Source organism: Mesoplodon densirostris, chromosome 2, assembly GCF_025265405.1.
Source record: "Mesoplodon densirostris isolate mMesDen1 chromosome 2, mMesDen1 primary haplotype, whole genome shotgun sequence".
Lineage (NCBI taxonomy): Eukaryota > Metazoa > Chordata > Mammalia > Artiodactyla > Ziphiidae > Mesoplodon > Mesoplodon densirostris.
Genome location: NC_082662.1, coordinates 40,472,956 through 40,499,106, shown reverse-complemented (window position 1 = coordinate 40,499,106; position 26,151 = coordinate 40,472,956). Strand labels below are relative to the sequence as shown.

The window sequence follows — 26,151 nt, the reverse complement described above, 5'->3', positions numbered from 1 at the left end:
GTGCACAGTGGAGGGAGAAGAAACGGGGGCCTCACAGTTCGCGGTGGGGAGGGGGATTCAGTCCGGTGGAGCGACAGCGGGAGGCTCCCCAGAGATGCGGGGGGCAGAGACAGATGCAACAGGTGTGCTCAGTCCATCAAGCAGAACTGGGAGCTCCGAGGTGCGCTCCAAGCCAAGGGGGCAGAGATGGGGGCTCCCAGGCAGCGGCCCGTCCTGGGGAAGAGGGGCCCGAGCCACTCCGCCAGGCTGGAAGGGCTCACAGGTAGCGCTCCAGCCCCGGCGCGTAGCCCGGCGGCCGCAGGTAGGCCTCCCCCGGGCCGAGCGGGCCGAGCGCGGCCGCCGGCCCTGCCAAGGCCAGCAGCGGCTCGGCGGGTAGCGGTCCGGGGCCAGGACGCGTCGGGGGCAGCCCCAGGCGGTCGGGCGGCGGCGAGTAGAGAGGCGGGGAGGCGGCTGCCGCGCAGGGCGGGAAGGCGGCGTCAGGCGCAGCGCAGCAGGGCGGCTCGGGGGCGCCCAGCCCCGCCAGCTCGGGCGGCAGGCTCACCAGGCTGTCGACGCTGAAGAGGCGCGCGGGCGGTGTGGAGCCCGGAGCGGCGGGAGGAGGCGGCGCGAGCAGCGCGGGGCCGGGCGCGTAGGGCGCGTAGGGGAAGGGCGGCGGGCCGGCGGCGGGCGCGGGCGGCGCGGCAGGGAGCGCGGGCATCTCGGCGCGCTTGAAGCGCTTGCGGCGCCGCAGGAAGCTGCCGTTGTCGAACATGTCGGCGGCCGCCGGGTCGAGCGTCCAGTAGTTGCCCTTGCCCGGGTTGCCCGGCTCGCGGGGCACCTTGACGAAGCAGTCGTTGAGCGTGAGGTTGTGGCGGATGCTGTTCTGCCACTTGCGCGGGCTGTCGCGGTAGAAGGCGAAGCGCTCGGTGATGAAACGGTAGATGGCGGCCAGCGTGAGGCGGCGGCCCGGGGCGTGAGCCAGCGCCATGGCGATGAGCGCGATGTACGAGTAGGGCGGCTTCCCTCGCTGCAAGGGCCGCCGACGGCGGCGGCCCGGGCCCGGCGCCGGCGCAGGTTCCGGCTCCCCGCGGCCTGCGGCCGCCTCCTCGGGCTCCGGCCCGGGCTCGGCTCCGGCAAGCGGCGACGGCGGCGGCCCCGACGGCGCGACCGAGGGCGGGGCCGGGAAGCCCGAGAAAGCGGCGGGCGGCTCCATGTCGCTGCGCCCAGGCATGAGAAAGCGGTGGGCTGCCCGAGCTCTCGGAGGGAGCTGGGGCCGCTGACCCGCCTTATATGGACACGGCCCCCTCCCCCTGTGCCCCAAACCAGGGGCGAGGGCTCGGACCTTCTCCGCTGGCCAGCGCCTCCCCTCTAATTTGCCTTCCCAATCCTCTTACGATGCTGACAATTCTCCCCCATTCCCATCCCCACCCCCCAACATTTCACCCCCCCCTTGGTCTCGTCCCTTTGGGTCAGTCAGTCCCAGACCCAGCCTCATCCCTTCCTCATCTCCATGGGGTCAGTCCCTGGCCCTGGCCCCATCCCACCAGATTCCGTCAGCCCCCTTCCCTTTCCGCTCCTCCCTCAACCTCCACCCCTTTGGCTCAATGCCAATCACAAATCCACCCATTCAGAGCACTCTCTGGGCCCCCTCCCCATTATGCTTCTCCCAGCCAACTCCTGTCCCCTCCATCCTTCTTCTCTCCTAGTCCCCTCCCTGTCCCTCCAACCCCAGCTGGGGCAGAGATGAGAGCCGCCCAGGGCCACCTTGCTAGCCCTCAGCATCCTGCTACTGTGCTGGTCGGGGAGGTGCCAGGCCCACCCTGGGACATTAGGCAATGGAGAAAGGTAGGGTTGGGGAAGGGGAGAGCAGGAGGCAGGCTTGTCTCAGGGGAGGATGTTTCCTGGCTCCAGGGTCAGCATCTCCGATCTCTGCTATCTCCCCCACAATCTTGTCCCATCCAGGCCAGCATCCTTTGAAAAAACAAAATCGTGAAAAGTGGTCCAGCTAGCAGAATTGGGAACTGGAGGACTGACTACTTTAAATCAAGAGCCCCCTAGAAAATCTATAACTTGGAATTGCCTTCTGGCTGCCTCTTCTCCATGCATCTTCTCTTCTAGAGAAAGGGCTCCCTTTCTCACACACTCATGTCATGCACACTGGGAAGATGCACAAAACACAGCCTGCACAGCCCAGAGTTCCAAGGAGCAGTTACTGGGTCAGAGAGTGACCCCCAAGTGCTTCCACAGACTGGAGGTCTGAGAGAGCTGCTTACTGGCCCAGAAATGCCAGACTTGCATCTCACTGGGGAAGGCGGGGTGGTCTTAGTCTTTATTAAAACCTGGCTCTAGGAAATACCACCACACACCACACGGTTCAGAAGAGATGCAACCCTGAGCTTATTTCAGGAAACTGGTCCAAAGTGACAGGAAAGCCAGACCTGGCTTGGAGAGAACTAAAGGATGGAAGAGGCTTGTCTTAAAGAGACTTGTCTGTCTTAGAGGTAGGCAAGTTCAAGGGAACAGGGCTGGGAGTGGGTAAGGCAACTGAAGTGGCCCAGATTTAAGGGGCCTCTCACTCTTGGGGTGGTGCAAGTGCAGGGTCGGCGTTTGAGAGCCAGTGCCTCCTTAAATTTGGGGACCCAGGTGCCTCACCCCAGTTCTGGCCCTGATGTGGAGTGCCCCTGGGTACAGATGATCAAAACTAGCTGTAGCAGCCAGAGGGCCTAGGACTTCAAATTCCAAACTTGAAGCTCCAGGACTCCGCTCTCTCCAGCTCCAATCTCAGCTGATAATATACCAGCCACCATTACAGAGCATTGTGTATGTGGTAAACACTTACGCACATTAGCTCACTTAAACGTGAACACCTTGAGAGGTAGGTACTGTTAATACCCCTGTTTTGCAGATAAGGAAACTAAGGCTTTGAGAGGTTAAGAGACTTGTCTAACCTCACACAGCTAGTAGGTGGCAAGTGGGATTAAACCCAGAGTTCAGTGCCCTGGCACCAAGACTAGGAACACCGTAGCTTAAAGCTGAGACTGTAGAAATAATTTACTCTGGAGGCCTTCCAGCTCTCACGACTTCAGCTGCAAAGTTGATGCCTAGCCGCTCTGCTGACCTCCAGGTCAGCATGTCCAAGTGTGCTTTGGGCATGACGCTCAACCTCGTGCACCCCCGACCCCATCCTCCTCCCCGTCCTGCATTTCAGATCTCAGCCAGTGGACCCCTTGCCCCTCACCACCCAGATCAGAAATACGGACACCATCTCGGGCTCCTACCTCCCCCATCACTCCCCACATCCAAGCGATCTGCAAGTGCTGTCAGTTCCACCTGAATCCAAATCCGTCCTTCCTTCCATCAGTTCTCTTGGCCTCATTAGCCCACATCATTCAGCGAGCACTTCTGTGCCAGGCCCTTTGCCAGTGCTCAGGGGAGACAGAGGTGAAGAGACTCACAATCTGGTGGAGAGATGGACACACAAACAATTACAACTTGGAGAGAGGTAGGCAGAGGGGGCTGTAGAAGCTCGGAGATCTAGAGACAACCCCTCCCCCCCCCACACTCACAACAGTGAAGAGTCAGCCTGGCTTATACACAAACAGGCCTGACCTCAGTACCCTCTCCACCTTGCATCCTACTGCCTGACACAGGCCTTAGGAGCATAAGATGGTACCGTCGTCGCAATGAACAGCTCACCAAAGAGGAAGGCAAGACAAGCAGCGGCAGCAGCAGGGAACCCGGCTCCAAGAGCCGGGTGACCTGGGCTGCCAATTGCTCATTTGAGCCGCAGTTTCCTCACCTGCCAAAGAGGAGCAATAATGGACCCTCTCAGCATTGTTATGAGGTTCAAATGAGATCGTGTATGAGAGTGCCTGGCCCACATTGGCAACTGGTAATAGGAGATTTCCTTTCTACTACACACCTGGCATGTCTGGTACTAAACCAGGAAGGGAAGGAGAGAGGCAGAGCCCGAGAAGTGATTTCAGAGCCTGCATGTTTTCAACCAGGTGCAGCAGAACCCTGCAGCTAGACTCAGGCACAGAACCAGAGCCACCATCTTTCTCACCTTCCCTTAGGGCTGAAGCTCCCCTCCAGATGCCTCGCCCACAGCCTCCTGGGGTAGGGGGCGGGTTGTGGAGAATGGCTCTTATTACCTCCCCTGGCAGACTACAATTTTCTTATACTTTCAATTTTCCAGTCCATGTGTAGAGACTGGGACATAGTATATGTTCAATAAATGATACTGAATGTGTGGTTGGCTGTGCTACTCTTGGGAAGGGTGGGGGCAGGGAGCTGGGCCAAAGGGGTGAGAACCCAGACTTTTCCAGTTCTCTGTGTCTGCCTGGCCCCCTCCATTGGGCCTGCTTCCCGGAGCCAAGCAGGCCGGTGTCAGGGAGTGGCCCAAGGGCTAATCCTTGTTTTCAGCGTGGCTGGGCCCTCTTTTCACAGGCCCTGGGCCGGACGGGATGCGGCTGAGCATCCGGGCATAAGATGGCCAGTGAAGGCGGCCCCTTTCTCATGGGCCTGGATTCCAGGCGGCCCAGCGTCTGAGTGGAGCCCCTGGGGCGGGAGGAACACAGTGGCTGGGCTGGGCAGGCCTTTGTCTGACCACGTTGGGTGGATATTCAGGCTGGCAGGAGGGATTAATGGCCAGGGATTGGCCCTGGGGCCGGCCTTCCCACTGCCCTTTGGAGGCCAAAGGCCCAGGTCAGGGCACACAGTGTTGATGGCTCCCTAGATAGGAGTGGAAATTCCCACCCTGTCCAAAGCTGTTAGCATCAGCCCCCAAGGCTCCCTGCCCCCAGCCCCACCTCTACAGAGGCACCAAGATGGACTTCGAGGCAAGGAGCAGAGGGTGGGGGACCGAGCTTCCCAGCCACTCTGCGTGGGAGAGAGGGCTGAGGCTGAAAGTCATGTCAGGTCCTTGCCCCAAGATTCACAGCCACTCTAGGAGGGCCCCCTGACTGCCTCTCCAGAGCTCTGGAGAGAAAGAACTATGTTAACCCAATGAGGGTTCAAGGGACCAGCTTGAGCTGTCACCAGACCCCATAAGGCTTCCCAGAAGGTTTTCTCAAATACCCCTAGTTTGAGACCACTCTAGAGCCCTTTATTTCTAAAGCCGTCCATCATAGCAGCCACAGAACCCATAGCCCAGAGGCTGCAGAAGGGGCTCAGGAACTCTGAGACACCCTCACCTCAACCCCTGCCACCCAGGGGTCCCAAGGGCTGCTGCAGGACCTCCTCTCTCTTCCAAGACCAGAGCTGTCCAAGATGGTGCTCCTTCCTCAGAAGCCTGGGGCAGGGACTTCCCTGGTGGTCCAGTGGTTAAGAACCTGCCTTTCAATGCATGGGACGCAGGTTCGACACCCCCTCGTCGGGGAACTAAGATCCCACATGCCGTGGGGCAGCTAAGCCCGTGTGCTCTAGAGCCCACGTGCTGTAACTACTGAGCCTGCACACCACAACTAGAGAGAAGCCCGTGTGCCCCAACGAAGAGCCCTTGTGCCACAACGAAAGATCCTGCGAGCAGCGACTGAGACCTGACGCAGCTAAAGAAAGAAATAAATATTAAATTTAAAAAAAGTGGGGGAAGCCTGGGGCAGACAGTTGCAGCCTGGCGAGGGGGCATATTGGGTGCCCATTTTGGTGTGGCCTTTTCTAACCAGGCTTCTCCTGAACTAGGGATGAAAGCAGCAGCCCCAGCCTTACCCGCAGAGCCTGACTCCTGCAGTGCTCTCTGGGCTGAGGGACCTGCGCCAGCCTCGGGAAAGGGAACAAGGGCAGGCCTGACTCTGGAGAGAGCATCAGAGAAGAACCCAGGAGGAGGATGCTCTTCCTGGTGCCTCTTCATACCTCAAGCACTTCCATTCAGCAAATCCCAAGGATCTGTGTCCAGGCTGCCCTGGGTCCTGAGTCAGTGATGAATCAGACCGTCCTCTCCCTTCACTGTGTGGTCAGTGTGTGATGCAGGCAGAAAAGGGACTGCAGGGACACAGAAAAGGGAGCCCACCCAGCCTGGCAAAGCCAGAAGGCTTCCTGGAGTGGGTAGAACTCCAGCTGCGGGGGTGGGGGCGAGCAGGCCCAAGCTGGATGAAGGCTCATTCTCTGTGTCCCATCTCATCTCATCACTGCACTTACCTTACTGACTCTCCATGTGTCTGTCTCCCACACTAGACTCTGTATACTTTGAGGGAGGGTACCATGTCTCACTCATATTTGGATCCCTAGCACTTAGTATAGTGCCTGGCACAAGTTGATGGCAGATAAATGTGAATCAGATGGCTGGAAGGATGGCTGGCTACCAGGACAAGAAAACCTCAGGTGCAAATGTCTAGAGGCAAGGGGATATAGTCCATTCTAGGAAGTGCAAGACTTTCAGTGTTTTTCTACTAAAAATTAGATGAGCTAATATGTGTAAAGTTCTTAGGACACTGCCTGGAACATATCAATACTGTGTGGAGCTATTGTAGCCGTTGTTGTTTTTCTTGTTACCATTATAGTTCACTGTGGCTAGCGTAGAGTGTCAGGGGACTGAGACAAAGAAGGTAGATGGAATCGGATTGTAGATGACTTATTTGCCAGGCTAAGAAGATTACTTCTTTCTAGAGACAACAGGAAGCCTTTGAAAAATTTTCAGCAGGGGAGTGACAAGATCAGATTCCTTGTTTAGATCAGTGTGGCAGCAGAGAGACTGGAGAGTGAAGAGGCTGGAGGCTAAGAGACCAGATGGGAGACTGAGCATACGATGCCACGTGAACCGAGGCTCTGCTTCTGCGAAAGCATCAGACCCTTCACACCCATTCACTTCAGACCAGGGCAGAGAGAGGGCCTCCAGCATCCATCTCAGATGGTACCTTAAACCTCAACTTGGTCACACATCCAGGGACTGGCCATCACCCTCTTCTCCTTTCTCTCCCTCTCTGACCACCTCCACTCACCAAGACCTGTTGGTTCTCAGAAGTTTCTCTCATTTGTTGTCCCTTCTCTCGTCCGTCTGTCTCAGTCCTTGTTCAGGCCAGTGTCAGTTCTCACACTACCGACTGCGGTAGCCTCCTGGCTGGGACCCCTACCTCCCACTCCGATTCCTTCTCTCCTCAGCAGCTGGAGCAATGCCTCATCGGTTAAACACGTGCACTGGCTCCCCATCAGCTCAGAAGTCAGCTGAATCCTTAACGCGGCTGGCAGGGGCCGCACGACCTGACCCACCCGAGGCCCCACCGCCTCCTTTCTCCCCCGCCCCCCTGCACCCTGTTTCCCCCTCAGCACACACACGTTCTCTACAGAGCCACTTTCAGCAAAGTGCGAGGTCCTCTCCCACTCGGAGCCTTTGCTAATCGAAGTGAGCAAACCCGCTTTGCCAGCTTGGATACAAAGGCAGTCTCATTTACTTTTCCAGCCAGCCCCTCAATCTCCTAAGACTTTAATTAACGGGAAGGCCCATCTTTCCCTCTGAAAGATTCCACCTAACCTGCCTGGTGGACTCCTCCTTGTCCTTTGAGAACCACTCACAGAAGATAATCATTTTATCCTCCGGAAAACATTTCCCCATTTCTCCTTCGGCAGGCAAAAGGCCCACCCACGCCTCTGGCCTGACTGAGCCTTAAGCACGTGCTCTGCGTTTGCTTTCCTCTGTGCCCAGTTCATCCCTGCACCCTGTGCCAGGCTGCAGAGCTGCACAGCTCAGTGAGCATTGTTGACTGACCGACTGACTACCTTGCTGAATGAATGAATGAACGAACGAACAAATGAACAAACAAATGACCACAAGTGTCTGGAAAGGGAAAAGATCCCTGTGCCTGATTTCCAGCTAGGAACCTGCCTCCTGCCCTTGCTGCCTCTCTGCTCAGCTCCGTGGCCCTGGGCTGAGACCCCCCAGCGCAGTCCTTGCCTCTGCAAGGTCCAGACTCGGTTCAGGCTCAGACGCAGACAATGTTGGTGCAGCCCTGAGCGTGTAATTCCAGCTGCTCCTAAACCACACACCTGGCATCTGAAGCATGTTCTGTGTCATTTGGGACTGTCGGCGTTCTGCCATCCACCTCACCTGCACCCTAGGCAATCTCAGGGCTCTTGGGCCTCCCTGCTTCTCATTTCCAGGGTAGCTGAGGGAGAGCGGTGCTGTCAGCCAGGCCGGCTGAGCCAAGGGAGTCGGGCTGGAGAAGAGTGAGTTAGAATCAACCACTCATTCGCTGTGTGATCCTGAGCAAGTTGCACGGCTCCTGTGGTCCATGTTAGACACATAAACCCAGGGCCTGGAGAACTCTGAGAGGACCTGGGCCACTGATTCCCAACCTACAGGCCCTTTAGCTAAAGCAAGGCATCTGGAAACCACGTGGCACCCTGTGCTGTCTGTAAAGAGGACGCACAATGTATCTCACACACAGGTATGAATGCTTTGCAAATGGATGTTGAAGATGCTGTGACTGAGAAATACCCACAGTGAAAAGCTTTGCGGTCATTTTAATTTGTAATCCATCGGTGGGTACTAGAAGCACAACTACTATCATATGGAGTAGCTGAGAGGTATTTTTTAGTCCCCATTCTTTTTTAAGATTATTTTTTTTTATGTTTTATTTTATTTATTTATTTGGCTGCGCCGGGTCTTAGCTGCAGCATGTGGGATCTAGTTCCCTGACCAGGGATCGAACCCCGGCCCCCTGCGAGTGTGGAGTCTTAACTATTGGACCACCAGGGAAGTCCCTTTTTAAAGATTTTTTTTTTGATGTGGACCATTTTTAAAGTCTTTTTTATTTTTATTTTTTGACTGCACTGGTTCTTTGTTTGCTGCACGTGGACTTCTCTCCAGCTGGGGCGAGCGGGGGCTGCTCTTCATTGCGGTGCGCGGGCTTCTCGTAGCTCTTGTTGCGGAGCACGAGCTCTAGGCACACCAGCTTCAGTAGTTGTGGCACACAAGCTTAGTTGCTCCTCGGCATCTGGGATATTCTGGGACCAGAGCTCGAACCCGTGTCCCCTGCATTGGCAGGCGGATTCTTAACCACTGCGCCACTAGGGAAGTCCCTTAATCCCCATTCTTAAACTACCACTTTAGTCCAATATACCTTCTTCACAGTTTTGGATATTGAGGTCCAGGAAGGGGAGAGACTTGCCTAAAGTCTCAAAGCAAGTCAGTGCAAAGCCAGAAATGGATCCTAGGACTCTGTCCCCCAGCTCCTCCTTCTCTGCACTTATTCAACGGTATTTACTGGCACCTGCCTGTGGCTGACTCTATGCTGGGCACCAGGGAGTCATTGATGGAGAACCACAGTCCTATCCTGAGGGGCTGACATTATCTGTCAGGGAGAGGAGACACTGAACGAAGACTTTATCCTAACTCCTCAAAGAAGCCATGGGAGGACTGGAATCAGGAAGTGATATGATAAGATTGCTGTTGTCTAGTAATCACTGCATTTGCAATGTGGATGATAGACCAGAAGGGTTTTTATCATTTAGGATGTTTTGGACTTTAAGTACAGAAAATCTCAACTCAAAGTGATTTAGGCTGTAGGGAAATATGTTTTCTCCCTAACAAGAAGGTCAGAGGCAGGATACAGTTAGGGCGCTGGCTCCCCTTTTCTGTGATTCTCTTGGCTCTGTGGTCCCTCATGGGTTGGCTTCATCTTCAGGCTGGCAACAGATAATTACAGCACCCAGAACTACAACACCGAGTTCCAAGTATCCAGAAGAAGAGAGGTTGTCTCTTTCTCTGCCTATTTCTTAGGAGGAAAAAGCTCCCCTCCCCCTACCCCAATGTCTCCTCAGCTCTCATTGGCCAGAGTTGGATCATTTCCCCACTCCTAAACCAATCACTGGCAAGGAGGAATGAATTACAGGTTTGACTAGGACTAATCAGAACCTACCTACTCCCAGAACTGGGAATGTGTCACTTTCACATCAAGTGGGTTGCTGTGTGTTAGAGAGTGGATACTAAAATAAAACAGGTTCCCTTAAGAAGGAGGAAGGGACAAAGTCTGCTATAAAGAGAGAAGCGAGGAGGCTGGAAGCCCAGCCTGGAGTCCACTGAACAGGGCAGCTTCTATAGAGCGCTCGCCTCTCTGCCTTGGGTGTCTGCCTCCTTACCTGGCTCTCAGCTCCTTGAAGGCAAGGCCTGGGACCCAACCTCTTGTGGATCCAGGCACTGGAGTCACCAGAGAGGAAGAGGAGTGGTTAGAAAAGCCAGCGTTCCCACAGTAGCAGGCACAGGCTAACATTGAGAAGTGCCCCCAAGCAGGGTCCAGAGAAGAACACCCAGTGAAGGATCACCTGGCTGGGTGAGCTGGGGCCATCATCTTGACCTCCTTGAGCCTCAGTTTTTCCTTTAAGGACCTGGGAGAGGATGTTCTTGCCCTCTAGCCACATTCACGTCCCACAGAATCTTCCTTCTCTATCACCTTGGATGAGCCTCAGGGTGGAGGAGGAATGGGGAGGGGTTAAGAAGAGGGAAAAGTGGGAGACTGGCAGGTAGAAAGACTAGAACTGGAGTTCTGGGGCTGGCTCCAACCAGCTGGTGAGAGTAGCGCATCTCCTCCCAGCACTGCTTTCAGTGACATGTTGGTAGTTTGGAATCAGTCACCGTGGGAGGTTTTACACCAGAAATTGACAAACGCTACAAATCAGAAGCTACTCCCCTCTACTCTGTGCCCCTTCCCCCCAATCCAGCTGTTAAACATTCACCAGCCCACCACTTGGCAAAGCACCAGTGATTAAAATAATAAAGCTCAGACAAGACTGAGACTCTACTTTGTGGCTGTCAGAGGGCTCCAGGGAGGGAGGCCCTAGAGGGCAGGGCCCTGGGGGAGGGGGAGGAGCAGGCATTGACCTGTCCTCGCTCTGGGACCCCTTAGCTCACACTCCTGGAACCCTGTGTCTGTGTCCAGCACTAGGCCAGAGACTTACAGAACATCCCTAACACAGCAGCTCTGTGAGCCAGACCTGACCGCTCCCCCTCCCCCTCCATTTTATCCTGAGTTCTAATACTTAGTTCATATTATTTGATTCAGTAATTCCCCTGCTAGGAATTCACCTTGAGGGATGTGCTCAACGATGCATGTTCATTCAGGGATGGTCATCACTGTGTTATTTATAATAGGGGAAAAATTGAACCTAATGTCCTGCAGTAGGTTTGCTCTGTTCTTTGAAACATTGGGCAAACATTGAAAGTAGAACATTTTTGAGGACTTTTTAATGACATGAGGAAATATTTTTGATATAATGTTAGATATAAAAAACAGCATACAAAAGTCACACAGTATGGTATCAATGTTTATGAATGTATACATACATAGAAAAAGAATGGGAAGAAAGTACACCACAATATCAACAGTTTTATCTCCAGGTGATAGATTGGGGTCATTTTTCTTTCTTTCTTTCTTTTTAGGAATTAAAACTATAAACATTATTCACCAAGTTTTGCTCTTGAGATATATGCACTTTGCCATGTTTATATGTGCTAATACCTCATTTAAAAGTTTTTAAAATTTATACATTTGATACACCAGAAACCAATAGCAGTTGCCAAGGTAGAAGAAAAATGGTGTGGTTATAAAACAGGAGTGAGAGGAAGATATTACCAGGGATTGAACCCAGGCCCTCAGCAGTGAAAGCGCAGAGTCCTAACCACTGGACCACCAGGGAAGTCCCCCGTTTGCATCTCTTGAATTGAAATCATATGAGTGTATCACAAAGACGGGTTGATTACATATTTAAAAAATAGATAATAAGCATGCATGAGTTCTTTAACAAGAGAAAACAATGTTAATTTCCAAAACCATCCGCAGTTTACAGATGAGGGTATGGAGATTCACAGAGGTGGGGCAACTGCCTAGAGTCACCCAGCCAGGAGATAGGTCCAAGCCCGGGGCTCGTCCAGTGGTAGCCATCGCTGAGTGTGTTTGGGGCTTCAAATTTGCAAATTACTGCTTCCCTATAGACTCATTACTCATTATAGATGCAGAAGCTGAAAATACTCAAGTTTAGAGCTCACCTCCCTCACCCCAGCGTCATCTAGAGCGCTGGCTCCCAGCTTTCCGCCTGGCACCCTTCTTCCCCCACCGCACCAGGCAGGCAGGAAGGCACAGCCTCCACAGCAGTCTGTAAGGCAGAGATCCCCTAGACTGCCCCTATGAGGCCCAGGAGGGCAATCACTTTCCCCACCCCAGCCCACTCCAGCCCGCCGCCATATGTCTCCCTAAGGGACTAGAATCCAAGGAAAATTCCGGAACCTCAGGCAGGAAGAAGGAAGGGCTCTCCCAGAGACAAGAAGCAGCATCTGGAACAGTTTCTGCTTTTGAGCAGGCGTGCAGTCATTAGGAAGACTTTGGCATGTTTGGGGGCAATAACTGCATATTTTCTCCAGGGTGCATCATTAACCGCTTTTGCTCAGAATGTAATGAGTGTGTTTCCTATGAGGTGGGGATGTTTACACTCCTCCCAGGCCTTCCTGGGCTGCTCTTCTGTCATCTGCTTGGCCTTAGGCTCCAGGCCTTCCCATTTTTAGATGGATCCAACAGCCTCAGGACCAGCCGCTGAATGCAACTGTGAGCGTGGATTTCATGATGGGACCAAGGACCAATAGGGCAGCCTACTAGGGGAAGAATCATTCATTCCAGGGCTTTACTGTGGTCAGAAGTCACTTCTTTTCATCCCTGTTTAAAGACTCCACCCTGGGGATTTTCCAAGGAGTTTTTTCTTGTTTTCCCAGAAGTTACATGGGTGGAAAATACAAAGGTCATCTCCTGTGTCCCCTCCCCTCCGGCCCCAGGCAGCTACTTTCTCTCATTCTCTTTTGGACCCTTACAAAGACAGGTTCTTCTGCCTGGAATGCTCTTCCTCCTCTCTCCGCGCCCACCCCCATCTGAAAACCTCAGCTCCTGCCACCTCCTCCAGGAAGACTTACAAATGAGGATATGTCTCCTTCTCTGACATCCCCACAGTTTTTGTGCTTCCCTCTGTCACAGCCGTTACCACACTCAGTACTGAATGGTTGCTTAACTCCCTCCCCTGCCTAACTCTGAGTCTTGAGAACCGGGGATGGGAATTATTCCTTTACCAAGAGTCTCAGTGTCCAACATAGGGCCAGGGACAGAACAGATGCACAAGGGATGCTGACTGACTAATTGATGGAAAGAATAAATTAATGAACATAGTAATAGAGCATCAGAGATAAAGGGGGAAGGGTGCAGCCCCATTATTTTATAGATAAGGATACTGAGGCTTAGAAAGGGGAGGGAGAAGGTATTATCAGGAGCCGTTGGTTCATGGCAAGGATGTAACTGGATTTAGTGATGTCTGGAACCAAATACTCAAACATCCTCTTCATGTCAGCATCACTTTTCCAGACCACTTTCTCCACAAGGTTGGGGACCTGGCTGTTGGCAAGCTTCCTGCTCTCACAGTTCTGCAAACAGAGACAAAAGGGCAGCAGTTGGGAAAAAGCCCCCGAGAAGCACTTTGAATGATCCAATTTGGGACCCAAGCTCAGTCCTTGCAAATCACTATCAGAGGATGGCAGTCCCCCAGCTAAAGGAGGAGCAATTCTCCCAAACACATGAGGGCATCACAGCCATGACCCTTGGGGGAAATCACTGTGAGCAGGGCAGCCACCCCAATTTAAATCTACGAGAGTCACTAGCATTTCTTGAGCATCTCTGTACCCAACCCTTGTTAGACATTTTCATGCTCAATCTCTTACAATAGCTGTGAGGTAGCTATCATTATCCCATTTCATAAATGAGAAAACTGAGATTCAAAAAGGGTAATTGGCCCAAAGTCCAAGAGAGTTAGGGAGCCCAATAGAACACTTAGACCCACCATCCTCTGTGTACAAATGAAGAAACTGCAACCCCAAGAGGAGGGTAGGGACTTGCCTGAAGTCACAGAGTAGGTCAGTACGATAGTCTGGAACTGGAATTCATGAGCACATAGTCACATTACATTATTAGATATGTAACAGGCATCTTTGGGGTATCTGCTCTGCTCATGACAATTCCTTTCTCTTAGAACAGACCACTCACCAACCCCCAGGACTGTGAGGAATGACTCCCAGAGGGGTAGCCTGGCAGCCATATCAGCACCATGTGACCCCATTCCCCTCCCAAAGCTGATTGGACCAGAGTGGGACACCTGCTCCAATTGGTCCAATCACCCTCTCTTGGAAATGTGGAGATTCTTTCCACATGGCTGGACATGATGGGTGCTGTGAACTGTCATGTTTTCCCCCATCTGATCAGAAGGGCAGAGAAGGCCTGTCTGGGAAAAGAAAAGAGCAAAGAGGTAGAGATAGAGGTGGGGAGAACCACCCCCCTGGGGTCTTGAGCTAGGTCAAGTCCTTTCCTGTGTTAGGTCACTTGAGACTCTAAGTCCCTTGTAATCAATCTCCCTTTCTTTGTTTAAACAGACTCTAGTGGATTTCTTTTTTTTTAAATTAATTTTTATTGGAGTGTAGTTGATTTACAATGTTGTGTTAGTTTCTGCTGTACAGCAAAGTGAATCAGTTATACATATGCATATATTAAACAGACTCTAGTGAATTTCTTGCTGTGAAAATAGCATCATTCTATAGCATATGACAAAGCACCTTTACTGAAAAGGGGTCATTGAGTGAAGCCACATGGTTACTTCAGGCATTTCAGGTGATCTGATGAGGAGGCCAGAGTGAGCTGGAGTGGTTAGGAGGGCTTCCCTGGAGGAAGCAGGACTCCTCTGTCCTTGAAGGATGAGATGCATGTAAGCAGGGAGAGAAGAGGCAGGAGCACCTCCAGGGGACACTTGAGATGATGCAAGAGAGGCTAATTTGAAGGAGTCGAATGTAGAGCCAAGCAGGGCAGTGAAGCAGCTAACAAGAAAGACAGTGGTCTTCTGGTCCCCTAGGAGCCATCCAAAGCCATCCGAGGTGTCCGGCAGATGCAGGGAAGGATTGGGAGGCATTAGCCCCTGGGAGGGTTCCTCAGGGCTGGTTACAAACCGAATCGCTGTGATGAAAGCAATTACATCCCACCTGTGCTCTAGGCTGACATCAGGCATTTTGCCATTTCCTGCGGGCCCCTCACTCTCCCTCCTCTGTGACTTTGCGCAGTTCTACCAACCTAGGAGCCCTTCCATCCAATCTCAGCCCGGTTTAAAGGCTACCTTATCCCAAAGCCTTTCCTGTCACCACCCTCAACCCCCAAAGTGTAATCCAGGTTTTCTTTCTGCAGGTTCCCTCTTGGACCCTCTACTGTGTAGTTTATATAGTAATTATCTGTGCAAGTCTCTGTTGTCCCCAATAGAATGTGATCCCTGAGGCCAAGGCTCAGATCTGATTCATTGCTTCTCCGTTGCTTAACACTGGGGCCGGTCCACAGTACGGGAGAGTTTGCCACACGCCTGAGTGTAGCCACTGTCCACGCTAACCATGGGAAGAAGTGATGTGTTTGCTTCCTCCTACCAACCTCCCTCCCCCACTTACCAATCAGGAGAGAGAGCAGGATGTGAGGGAGCAGGGAGTTCATCCTCCCATGGGGGTGGGAGGGCTGTGGAGCCGGGAGCTGTGTGTGGATATGCGTGTGCGTGTGTGTGCGTGTGCGCGCGAACACGTGTGCGTACATGGGCCTGTGCTGGGAGCTCTCTCTAGGTTGTCAGTCAAGGAGGGCTCCTCCCAGAGCCTGGCAGTTGGCGACACTAGTTGTGTCACTAGCTTTGTCAGCCATCCCCCACCCCAAGCTTCATTCTAGTCACATGGTCCCATGATGGGTCAGCAGGCATTGGCCCGGAAGCTGATGGGAGTTGTAGTTAATAGCTCCAAAGCCAACCCTGTTTGGCCCGGAGCCCAGGAGGGGCTGGGGCTCAGCAGAAATCAGTCTAATCCTCTCACATGCTGCCCCCAAAGGTCCTGTTCATTTCTGTTAACCTGCAGTTGACATTCAGGTTGATTAGGTGCTTCCCTTCCTCATACTGCTCCCCAAAGCTGTGAGGGGCCAGGAGAGAAGGCGGAGCAGCCGTTTGATTTCAGAGATTGGGTGTTGAAAAGTTCAACAAAGAAGAGAGGGGCCGGAAAGGAGCTGGCACTCACCAAGCACCTACAGGCTCCGGCTCTAACAAATATTTCATCCCTTCCTCCCGGCAGGCCTAGTTGTCCCTTCTCCAGCCCACAGACAAGGAACCTAGCGCTCTGGCCCTGAGGTGGCTTGCCCCAGGGTGAGTGGCTGGGAAGAGGCAGAGGAGCGGGGACTTGAACCCAGTTGGCGGACGGCCGCCCTCTCGTCACGGAGTCCCGTTGCCTTTAGAGGGTCTAGAGGTGGCACCCCAAACTTCTCCAGCACCTTCTCCTCCCGAAGCTTCGTGGCCCAAACCCTCATCACCCTACGTGTCCAATCCTCTCGCAAACGGAGGATTTTTGTGCCAAATTTCCGCCAACTGGCCTGTCTGGCCTGTGGTCAGATCACCCTCATTCCACCTGCCGCGTTCCCACCAGCGTTTACCACAGTTGAGTCACTTAGTCCTACAGGTGACTATTTGCCTAACGTCTGCCTCTGCCACCAGACTCTAAGTTCCACAAGGGTGGGGGCTTTATCTTTTTCTCTGCTCTCTCCACATGGTTCATTCACTCAACAGATATTTATTGAGCACCTACAGTGTGACAGCTGCTGTGCTAAGTGTTTGAATATAATCGTGAAAAAAAAAGACAAAAATCTCTGCCCTTTGGAGCTTACCTTCTAGTGTAGAGAGACAATCAGCAAATCTTAGAGTGGACTGTGTCTCAGAAGGTAATGAGCACGATGGACAGAAATAAAGTTGGGGAGGATAATAGAGAGAGTAGGGGTGCAATTTTATATAGAGAGGTCAGGAAAGGCCTGGAAGGAAGTGAGGGAGGGAGGCATTTGGATATACCGGGGAAGGGCCTTCCTGGCAGTGGGAACAGCAAGGGCAAAAGCGCTGAGGTGGGAGGGTCCCTGGTGTTTTCCAGGAACAGCAAGGAGGGCCAGCGTGGCTGGAGCAGAGTGGGCGAAGGGCGGGGCATGAGAGCCGTGCAGGAGCCGCCTTCCCTTTGATTTGGAGAGTGATCTGATTCAGGTTTTAAAAGCACCACTCTGGCTACTGTGGTAAGAATTGGTAGTTTCTGATGCACGTCAGGGATTTAATAGATATTTTTGAATGAATGAGTAGAGGAGAGTGAGAGGGAAGAAAGAAAGGAATTGCTGTCGAGGGGAGAAGCTGGAGACGCAAACCCAGAGGACAGTTCTAACCTTGACACTCAGTGATTCTGAGTCCAGTTATGAGGCAGTGAAAGGCAAGAGACTTCTGCTGAGCTGAGTGTGAAGCTTCTCCCTGCCAGGCTACCTTAGTAGATGTCCTGGGAGGTCAGAACACCTTGTCATGGGAGGTGTGCAAATCAAGATGGATGGGCTCAGGAGAACCTGAGAGCTGCGGCTTTCCAGGGACTAGGGACAGCCTGTGCTCCCACCTCCGCATCTCCCCTCCCCTCCCGTCCTTCAGCTCAGATGTCGCTAGTGGGTGCAGCAAGATTCCTCTCTCTCCTCCTTGAGGACCTCCATCTGACCCTCAGGGGTGTCAGGCCCTCTGGCATTTGGTCTACCTTCCTTAGGCAGTACCAATGACAAAGAGGTCCAGGGAGCAGGCCTGTGAGGAAACACTGCTGCGGAGAGTTTGGAGCCATATTTGCTTGGGCCAGGAGGCTGTCCAGGGTGGCAGGCTCTCTGTGGGCAGAGTCCTGGATTCCAGGGAGCCAAGGCCAAGGCAGGCCAGGAATTCCTTGCCTTAATTTTTGCCTCTAATTCCTCCCAGAAATGAGGCATGTCAGTCCTCAAATTCTTGGGTTTTTACGAGGCGATTATGGTGATTACTGTAAATCTCCCGTGTGTTGTTTTCAAAGGGGCAATTAAGTGGAGGAACCAGGCACCATTTTCATTTCTCATTAAGTGATTAGGGTTTGTTTGGCAAATCCCAACATCTGTGGCCAGAGGCAGGCTCTGCCGAGCTTGACTTGGGCAGTGCATGGCCTCCACACACTGTAAGCATCCAGCACTTCCCTTCTGCCCCAGCTTCTCCTAATGTGAAGGAGTTGGAAGGAATCCTTTCAGCGTGCAGAGGAGGAAACTGAGGCACAGAATGGGGAACTAACGCACTAATACCGCACCACTAGCAAGCCCTAGAGCCAGGTTCCGCCTCCCAGCGGGGGGACTCTAGGCAGTACACCATGCTTCCTACCTGAAGAAGGAGTTTTCAATAAACTTGTTCCCACTGAGGCAGCTTCGCTTCTGGAAGGAGCAGTGAAGGTTCCGTCTTTAGCATGGGGTCATTTTCCCACCTGATTGTTCTTCCCCCTAGAACTACCACCACATCAACAAAGTATAGCCGACGCTGTTGGTTGCCCAAACGACAGTGATTCCCAGCCTCCTGTTCCTTTGCCTACCTCCCACTAAAGAGGCTGTACCCAGCCTGTCTAGTGGTTAGGAGAGGCTGTGTGACCCAGTTCTGGCCAATGAGAATATGGGGGATTCTGCTGGGTGACTTCTGGGTAGGATATTCCTCCCCCTTAAAGTCACTCAAGCAGAAAGACTTTGGTCTGTACTTACTTCCTTACTTCTGTTTTTAGATGTGGTTGTTTGTAATGATGCTCGTAGTTGAGGAGGCCATCTTGTAACTTGAGGCTACAGGCGAGAGGAAGAAAGCCAACTGTTCCAGTCATCTTTTACTACGTAACAAATTACCTCCCCAAATTCAGTATCTTAAAACAACAATTAGGTATTATCTTTCACCATTCCGTAGGTTGACTGGGCTCAACTAGATGATTCTCACTTGAGGTCTCTTATGAGGTTACAATCTGGTGGAGGCTCAGGCAGGAGTCATCTAAAGGCTCACCTGGTCTGGATGTCCTAGATGGCTCACTCACATAGCTGGCGGTTGATGCTGGATGTCCAGTGAGAGCTCAGCCAGGGCTCTTGACCAGGACACCTGCACATGGCCCCTTCATGTGGCTTGGGTGACCCCAGCGTAGCTGCTGGTTTCCAAGGGCAAGTGTTTCAAGCACTAAGCATTTTAAGAGGCCCAGACAGATGCTGCAAGGCTTATGACCTAACCTTGAAAATTCTAAATGTCATTTCTACCACATTATATTGGTTAAGCTAGTCACTATGGCCAGCCCAGATTCAAGGGGAAGAGAATTAGATTCTACCTCTTTTATTTTATTTTATTTTATTGAAGTATAGTTGATTTGCAATGTTAATTTCTGCTGTACAGCAAAGTGACTCAGTTATATATACATTCTCTTTCATATTCTCTTCCATTATGGTTTATCACAGGATGTGGATATAGTTCCCTGTGCTATACAGTAGGACCTTGTTGTTTATCCATCCTATACATGCTAGTTTGCATCTGCTAATCCCAAACTCCCAATCCTTCCCTCCCCCACTCCCTCTCCCCTTTGGCAACCACAAATCTGTTCTCTGTCTGTTTCTGTTTTGTAGATATGTTCATTTGTGTCATAGTTTAGATTCCACATATAAATGATATCATATGGCATTTGTCTTTCTCTGCTTGACTTACTTCGCTTAGTATGATAATCTCTAGATCCATCCATGTTGCTGCAAATGACATTATTTCACTCTTCTTTGGCTGAGTAATACTCCATTGTATATATATATATATATATACCACATCTTCTTTATCCATGACTCCACCTCTTAATGAAGGCATGGCAAGGTCACACTGCAGAAGAGCAAGTGGCATGGGAGATATTGTTGCCTCCATCTTTGGAAAATGTAATCTACCATACCTACACCCTGAGGACGATGATGTGGAAGATGGAAAGGGTCATGGTCCTTGTTACCTATGAGCCACCACACAGTCTCTGGACTTAAGTAAGCAAATAATGTTCTAAAGGCTTAAGCCAGAGTGAGTTGGATTTTCTGTTAAAGTCCAGGCCCAGGGGCAGGGGTTGTAGTGCTGAGAAGCAGCAGCCGCTCTCTCCAGCCACAGTTGGGCCGTCTCAGTCCTCTGGGAGAGTCACATTTGTACTATTATCACCAGTGAGTAACATGGGAGCATTTTAGGGCCTCGAGGCATAGAAGACCCGCACTCACACCTGAGGTAGAACTTCCCTAAACTAAGCCCTAGAACTGAGATCCCACCATTCTCTCTTCATTTGTTAGGTCTGAACCAATGGGGACTGTGTTCTCTGAAGTTCTCACCCTCTGACAGGCACCCTCAGAGTAAAGGAGTTTACAGTCCTTTCCTGAGGAGGAGAGAGCCTTGATAGGTGAGGAAGAGGTGCCTGGAGCCGGGGAGGAGAGAGTGTGCACAGGAGACACACTTGGAGGACCTCACAACTGGGCCAGTGCTGTAATTAGAGGGATAATAAGGAAGAGCTTAGGCTGACATGTCCTTAAGGATGATAAATTGACTGCCTGTTTTATGCCCCTTTTGCTTGAGAGACTTCTATTGATAAAATGACTATTAAGGAATACAAAGGATGCAAACCACAACAATAAAGATAATGGGTGAGGTAACCTCAGCAGACAAGCTATTACAACAGAACAATAGAAAGCAGGTGGAGGAGTGGTAAGTGATGCAGGACGGCAGAGAAAGTCTTAGGACAGAGTGTGCGGAGAGGAAGATACAGCTAAGGAAGGAGGCAGCCTGTCTTGGCAGAACCAGCAAGACACAGAGCTTAAAACAGGGGATTAATTAAAAATCAACATTGGACAGTCTCTCCCCAACCCCAGGCACAGAGCACCAAGAGGTCAGGGTCTACTCTCCAGGGGGAGGTCAGGCGGGGTGGCGGGTTCTGGAGCAATCTATTGTCCCCAGATGAAAGACCTTCATGTTCTGGTATCGGGGTGGGAGTAGGGGAAGCAAGTCCTCTACTATAGACTGACTGCTCAGTCAACCTGAGGCATGCACACTAGTTAATCAGCAAGCTCTTTAGTTCTTCATTTGTAAATATGAATGGACAGCCAAGGATTACCAAACATTTGAGGAAAGCCACCAAACTGAAAGAGTAAGACAAACAAATAAAATGACCCCAAAGGAAATGGAAATAATGCAAGGACCAGAAAAGAACTTAAAAAAAATGAAAAAAGTTTAACACTCAATAGAATCCTTATAGAGATTCAAGGAGATAGTGTATCCATAAAATAAAAACTAGATGGTATGAAGAAAAAAGAAACAACCAGAGAACGAGAGAGCTCTTGAAAATTTAAATATATATTTCAAATTTTAGTAGGTTTCAATGTTTTCAAGTTAAGGAAATTTCTCAGAGAGTGAAATAAAAAGATAAGAAGGTAGAAAATATGAGACATAAAGGATCAATACATGAAGTTAAAAATCTAAATGGGAATTCTAGCAAAAACAGATAAAAATGGAGAAATTATTTAAAAGTTAACTAAGAAAATTTCCCTTGAACGAAGTTCACAAAGTCTCCATATTAAAAAGAGCTCAATATGTGCACCCAAAATGAATGAAAAAATGACCTGCCCTTGGGTACCATATCCTGACTTTTTAAATACAGGGAGATAAAGAGAAGACCTAAAAGCTTTCAGATGGGAGAAAGATAAAAATAAAGAAAAAAGGTCACAAAGGAATGGTAATCAGAGTGACTTCAGAATTCTCAGCAGCAACACAGGATGCTAGAAGTTAGTAGAGAAATGCTTCAAAGTGCTGAGGGAACATAGTCATATGAACCATCAACTATACAGATATAGTAAAGACATAGGGAGACATGCCAGGAGTGAGAATACTTACATCCTATGCATTCTTCCTCAGGTGGTTACTTGGAGGGCGTGGGTGTGCTCTAGACAAACATGGACATAAACCATGAAAGTGGGAAACATGTTTCAAAAAAGGGTGGCCCCCACACAGAAAGCTGTGAAAGGAAGTTAAAGTGATGGATTTCCAGCAGGCTTGGACACTAGCTGATCACATTACAGCATGAGAATAGAGGGACTTGGAAGGAAGTCTCTGGTGAGAGAGGAAGACTGGATGAAAGAGAGACTGGATAAATATGAGGGAGAGATAAAGGCAGTTAGGAATTTGAGGAACAGAAAAAGTGGTGTAAGTAAGAATATGCAATCTAGGAATCCCCAGATCTGCAATGAACAATAACACAATTACATGAAAAAGTTTACTAGTTTCTAAGTTTTCAGATGCATCTATAAACAAAGCATAAAAGATTCACTTGACCAGCTGGTGACAGAAGAAGTCAGGGGTTTGAAGCATGGGGAAGATTCTGTTTGCCTTTCTTGGATGGAAAACGGAGCGGGCACATGGAAAGGATCTGAGCACAGCCTCTAGTGCCAAGAGTGTCCCATGACCAACAGTCACCAAGGAAACAGGAATCTCAGTCCTACAACTGCAAGGAATTGACTTCAGCCAACAGTATGGAAGCTTGGAAGTGGATTCTTTCCTGAGCCTCCAGATGATACCTTGATTTCAGCTTTGTGATACTGTGAGCAGAGAACCCAGACTTCGGACCTACAAAACTGAAGTAACAAGTGGGTGTTGTTTAAAGTCACCAAGTTTGTGATGATTTGTTAGGCAGCAATAGAAAACTAAAACACGTGGCATGCCCTTCCCCTCCCTGCTGCCCCCAAACTCTTACTTTATTTATGTCATATGAGGTGTTTTAGCCTAGTGGCTAAGCTCTCAGACTGCAGATAGGCAGACACGGGTTAGAATTAGAATTTCACCTCTGAGGATGAGCAGTCACAAACACACTAAACATTCAGTATACAGAACTATAATGATTGTTCTTATTCATTTTGAGTCTCAGTTCAGCTCTCACTCCCTCTGTAAATGTCTCCCTGACTCCCCACCTTACTCCTCTGGAAAGTTCATCACACCCTCCCCTGCACTTTGTACTTACTGTACTATTGCATGCTTCATGCTGTACTGGTTAAACGCCCTCACTGGACTAATTTGTTGAAGGGCAGAGATCTTGTCTATTCAGAGCCTGCCACAGCCCCTGTCATGAAGAAGGAGCTCTGAGAATGTTTATGGAGAAGGAACACAGAGGAACTTTCTAGACCCAGTGAGGAGGGGCTGCTCAGGGAGGGGTGAGCTCTCTGTTACTAGGGTAGCTAGCTACCTGTCAGGGATGCTGAAAGGGGTTGACTTCTGCTTTGCTGTGTATTAAAGCTGGGATTTGTTTCATAAAAGCACATAAAAAGCCGGAAGGCAGGTGCTAGAGGGTGAGAGACCTCTCCAGCTGGGGTCAGTGGACGAGGCAGAGTCAGGTGTTGAGCTGGACATTAACTCATCCATTCAATTATTTTAACACACATTGTTAACTTTGACAGTCCTGCACAGGGAGATGCTGAATTAGACTTTGAAAAATAGGTGGGATTTTCACAGCTGCTCCTGGGAGAGAAGCTTTGGTGGAGGCTACATTATGATCAAGACCTGACAGATCCACTTCTCCAAAGAGCAGTCTGAGGACTGAGCAGGGGGCTCTGAAGTATATGTCCAGCTGGGAGGGAGTAGGGATGGAGACCTGTGCTTGTTTCAGTGGTTTGAGACAGGGACAAGGTGAGAATAAATACAGTGGGTCCTAGAAGGTTGGAGCTGGGAGCAAGGACCCTCTCAGCTCTGTTCAGGGATCCGGAACAGGAAGATGCAGGCTTGTGGGTACAGAAACGATTGACGGGCTGACAGAACCAGCAAAAAAGTGGACGCAGTATGGATCCTGGGCGCCCCTTGGTGGCCACACCGAATAACTACACCCGATACCACCCAGGCACAGTCAGTGCCCAGCTGAGTACTTACCTCTGGACTGGGAAGACCCACTCACCCACCTAGGAGGACCACTTGTTGCACTGGTGTCTGGGGTTGTGTGTCTGTGTGCTTTTGTGTCTGTGTGCTTGTGCTGCCCAACTGTATAGGGGTATATATATACATGAGTGCATGCATGTGCATTTGTCTTCGTGTCTGAGTATGTGCACTGGTGCCTGTGACTGGGCACGTGTGTTCGAGTTGTACGTCCACGTATGTACTAGGTGCTAGTACCCAAGCACGCATTTGTGTGCACTGGTACCAGGATGTGAATCTGTATATTTGTATGTATGTGTATCTGTCATCCCCTTGCTTGTGTCTGAGTGCATGTGTATTAATGCAACTTTTGGGGCCTTGGCTTTCTTTTCTGTCACACATTGAAATAGTTAAGCTCCATAATCTTATTGTTTGTTTAAAGTTTGCTCTTGGATGCAGGCCTGTTCCAGAATAACTAGCAGATGCGAAAAGCATCCATTATGTATTTTTGCAATTAGCCGAAAACCCAGAAACTTTTTCATAAATAACAGACACAATTCTGTGGGTTGCTTATTGCTGGGAGCCACCTCCTCTCCCCGGCTCGCCTGAGCCGGCCCCGGGCCCAGCCCCAACCAGGCCAAGCCAAGGAGGGTTTGCACACTGTCCCTAGTGAGATGGAAAAACCATTAAGAGTTCAGAATAGAACTCAAGGGACAGCTTACAGTGAGGAGGAGAAAGAGAAGAATAAAGAGAAGGGGTGAGAGGAGGAAAAGTGCAGCTTCCAAAATCTGAGAAGACTCTGTCACACTGGCTCATCCAGCCTAGCAGTTACCCAGCGTTCTGGTCTAGACTCAGCTAAACAGACACAGGACAAATCCACATTCTTTTACTTGTCTTTAAGGTTTGTCCATTGTATTTCTCCACCTTATCTTTGCATACTCCCATCTCCCATTGTTTGGAATATGGTCTCCCCTATGCCTCACGCATTCTCACTGCCATCCTTTTGCTACTGCTGTTTCCCGCTCCTGGAATACACTTCTCCTCTTCTCCAATGCCAACCAGGCACCTCTTGACCACCAACAGCATTACCATCAGCAAACTTCTTTGAGTACCTATCCCAGGCACTGGGGAGGGGACCTGGGAAGCAGAAAGAAAAGCTTAGGGAAACTTCTCAGTATTTGAGTTCTTATGTGAAGGCACAGACTCTCATCATGTTCCTCAGTCTCTCCTCCCTGCTACTATGGACAGAGAGTTGTTCTGTGTCCTGGGTTTCAGGACCAGAGAATGTGGCTGAGCTGCCAGGTGGACTTCAGACTGAGACTACAACTTGAACAGGATGGTCTGTGAAAGAAAGAATCGCTGGGCTAGAAGACACTAAAGCATCCCACTGAGACGAGTCCTAGGCTCTGCTTCCTCCAGTGATGGGAGCTCATCAGGTCCTCAAGCAGATCAATTCAATGTTGGTCAGGTCTGACTTTCAAAGGTCTTCCTTATGTTGCTTCTGCTGCCCTTGCTCTGCCCTCAAGCCCACACTGAACACAGCTACTCCATCTTTCTTCAGAAGTCTAGAGAAACTGACAGTGGCCCCCTGGGCTCGCCTCACCTTTCAAGACAGTGGCAGCTACAAAGAGAGATGAAGGCAGCTCTCCTATGTCAAGCTGGTGGCCATTGGACAACTTCCTTAGTGGGGGAACACTCGTGATCTTCTTGAAGTACTTCTCCTGCCTCAACCCATGAGCTTCAGGGATGGCAGGCTAGGCAACTGCTTGAGCTATGAGCTTCCATTAAGGTTGTTAATCAATTTGTCAATTCATCATGCACTGAGTACCTACACTATGCTAGGCACCGTGGAAACAAAGACCAAGAACACATAGTCCCTTGCCCATAAAGATGCAAGGCTGGAAGTTTCCAATATTGCCTCTGGCCACTCTGTTTAGTACAGTGGTTCTCAAAGTATCAATATCAGCATCACCTGGAACTTTAAAAGAAATGCAAATTCTTGGACCATACCCCAGATCTACTGAACCAGAAACTCTGGGTGTAGGCCCAGCAATCTGGGTTTAAGAAGCCCTCCAAGTGATTCTCATACACTTGAAAGTCTGAGAACCACTGGTTTAGATTCACCTGGGGAGCCTTTAAAATTAAATCAGAATTTCTGGGGTGGAGCCTGAGGCATTGGTTTTTAAAAAATGGTTTGAAAGACATTGACTAAAAGCTCAGCACACTGAATGAAATCCATTAAAAAGTACTGGTTCTGAAGCATCACAGGATATTACTTTGCCTTCCCAAATCCTTGTTAGTAATGACAGAGGTAAAAGCATATTGGTGTTAAGGAATGGGAGCTGGGTTCTAGGCCTCGTTCTGCTTCTATCTGGGTGGGTTTGCTAGTGCTGTTTCCCACTCCTGGAATACACTTCTCCCCTTCTCCAATGCCAACCA

The 26,151-nt window shown here is 50.5% G+C and overlaps 1 protein-coding gene across 1 annotated transcript; it reads right to left on the bottom strand.

Annotated features, from left to right (window-relative positions):
* Window positions 1-256: 256 nt before the first annotated feature.
* FOXE3 (forkhead box E3) lies at window positions 257-1,210 on the bottom strand. Its single transcript, XM_060083254.1, has one exon. The coding sequence runs from the start codon at window positions 1,208-1,210 to the stop codon at window positions 257-259; it is 954 nt and encodes a 317-aa protein (XP_059939237.1).
* Window positions 1,211-26,151: the final 24,941 nt, after the last annotated feature.

Bases quoted from the DNA above. Each gene is read 5' to 3' on its own strand.
- FOXE3 (XM_060083254.1), bottom strand. From the start codon at position 1,210: ATGCCTGGGCGCAGCGACATGGAGCCGCCCGCCGCTTTCTCGGGCTTC.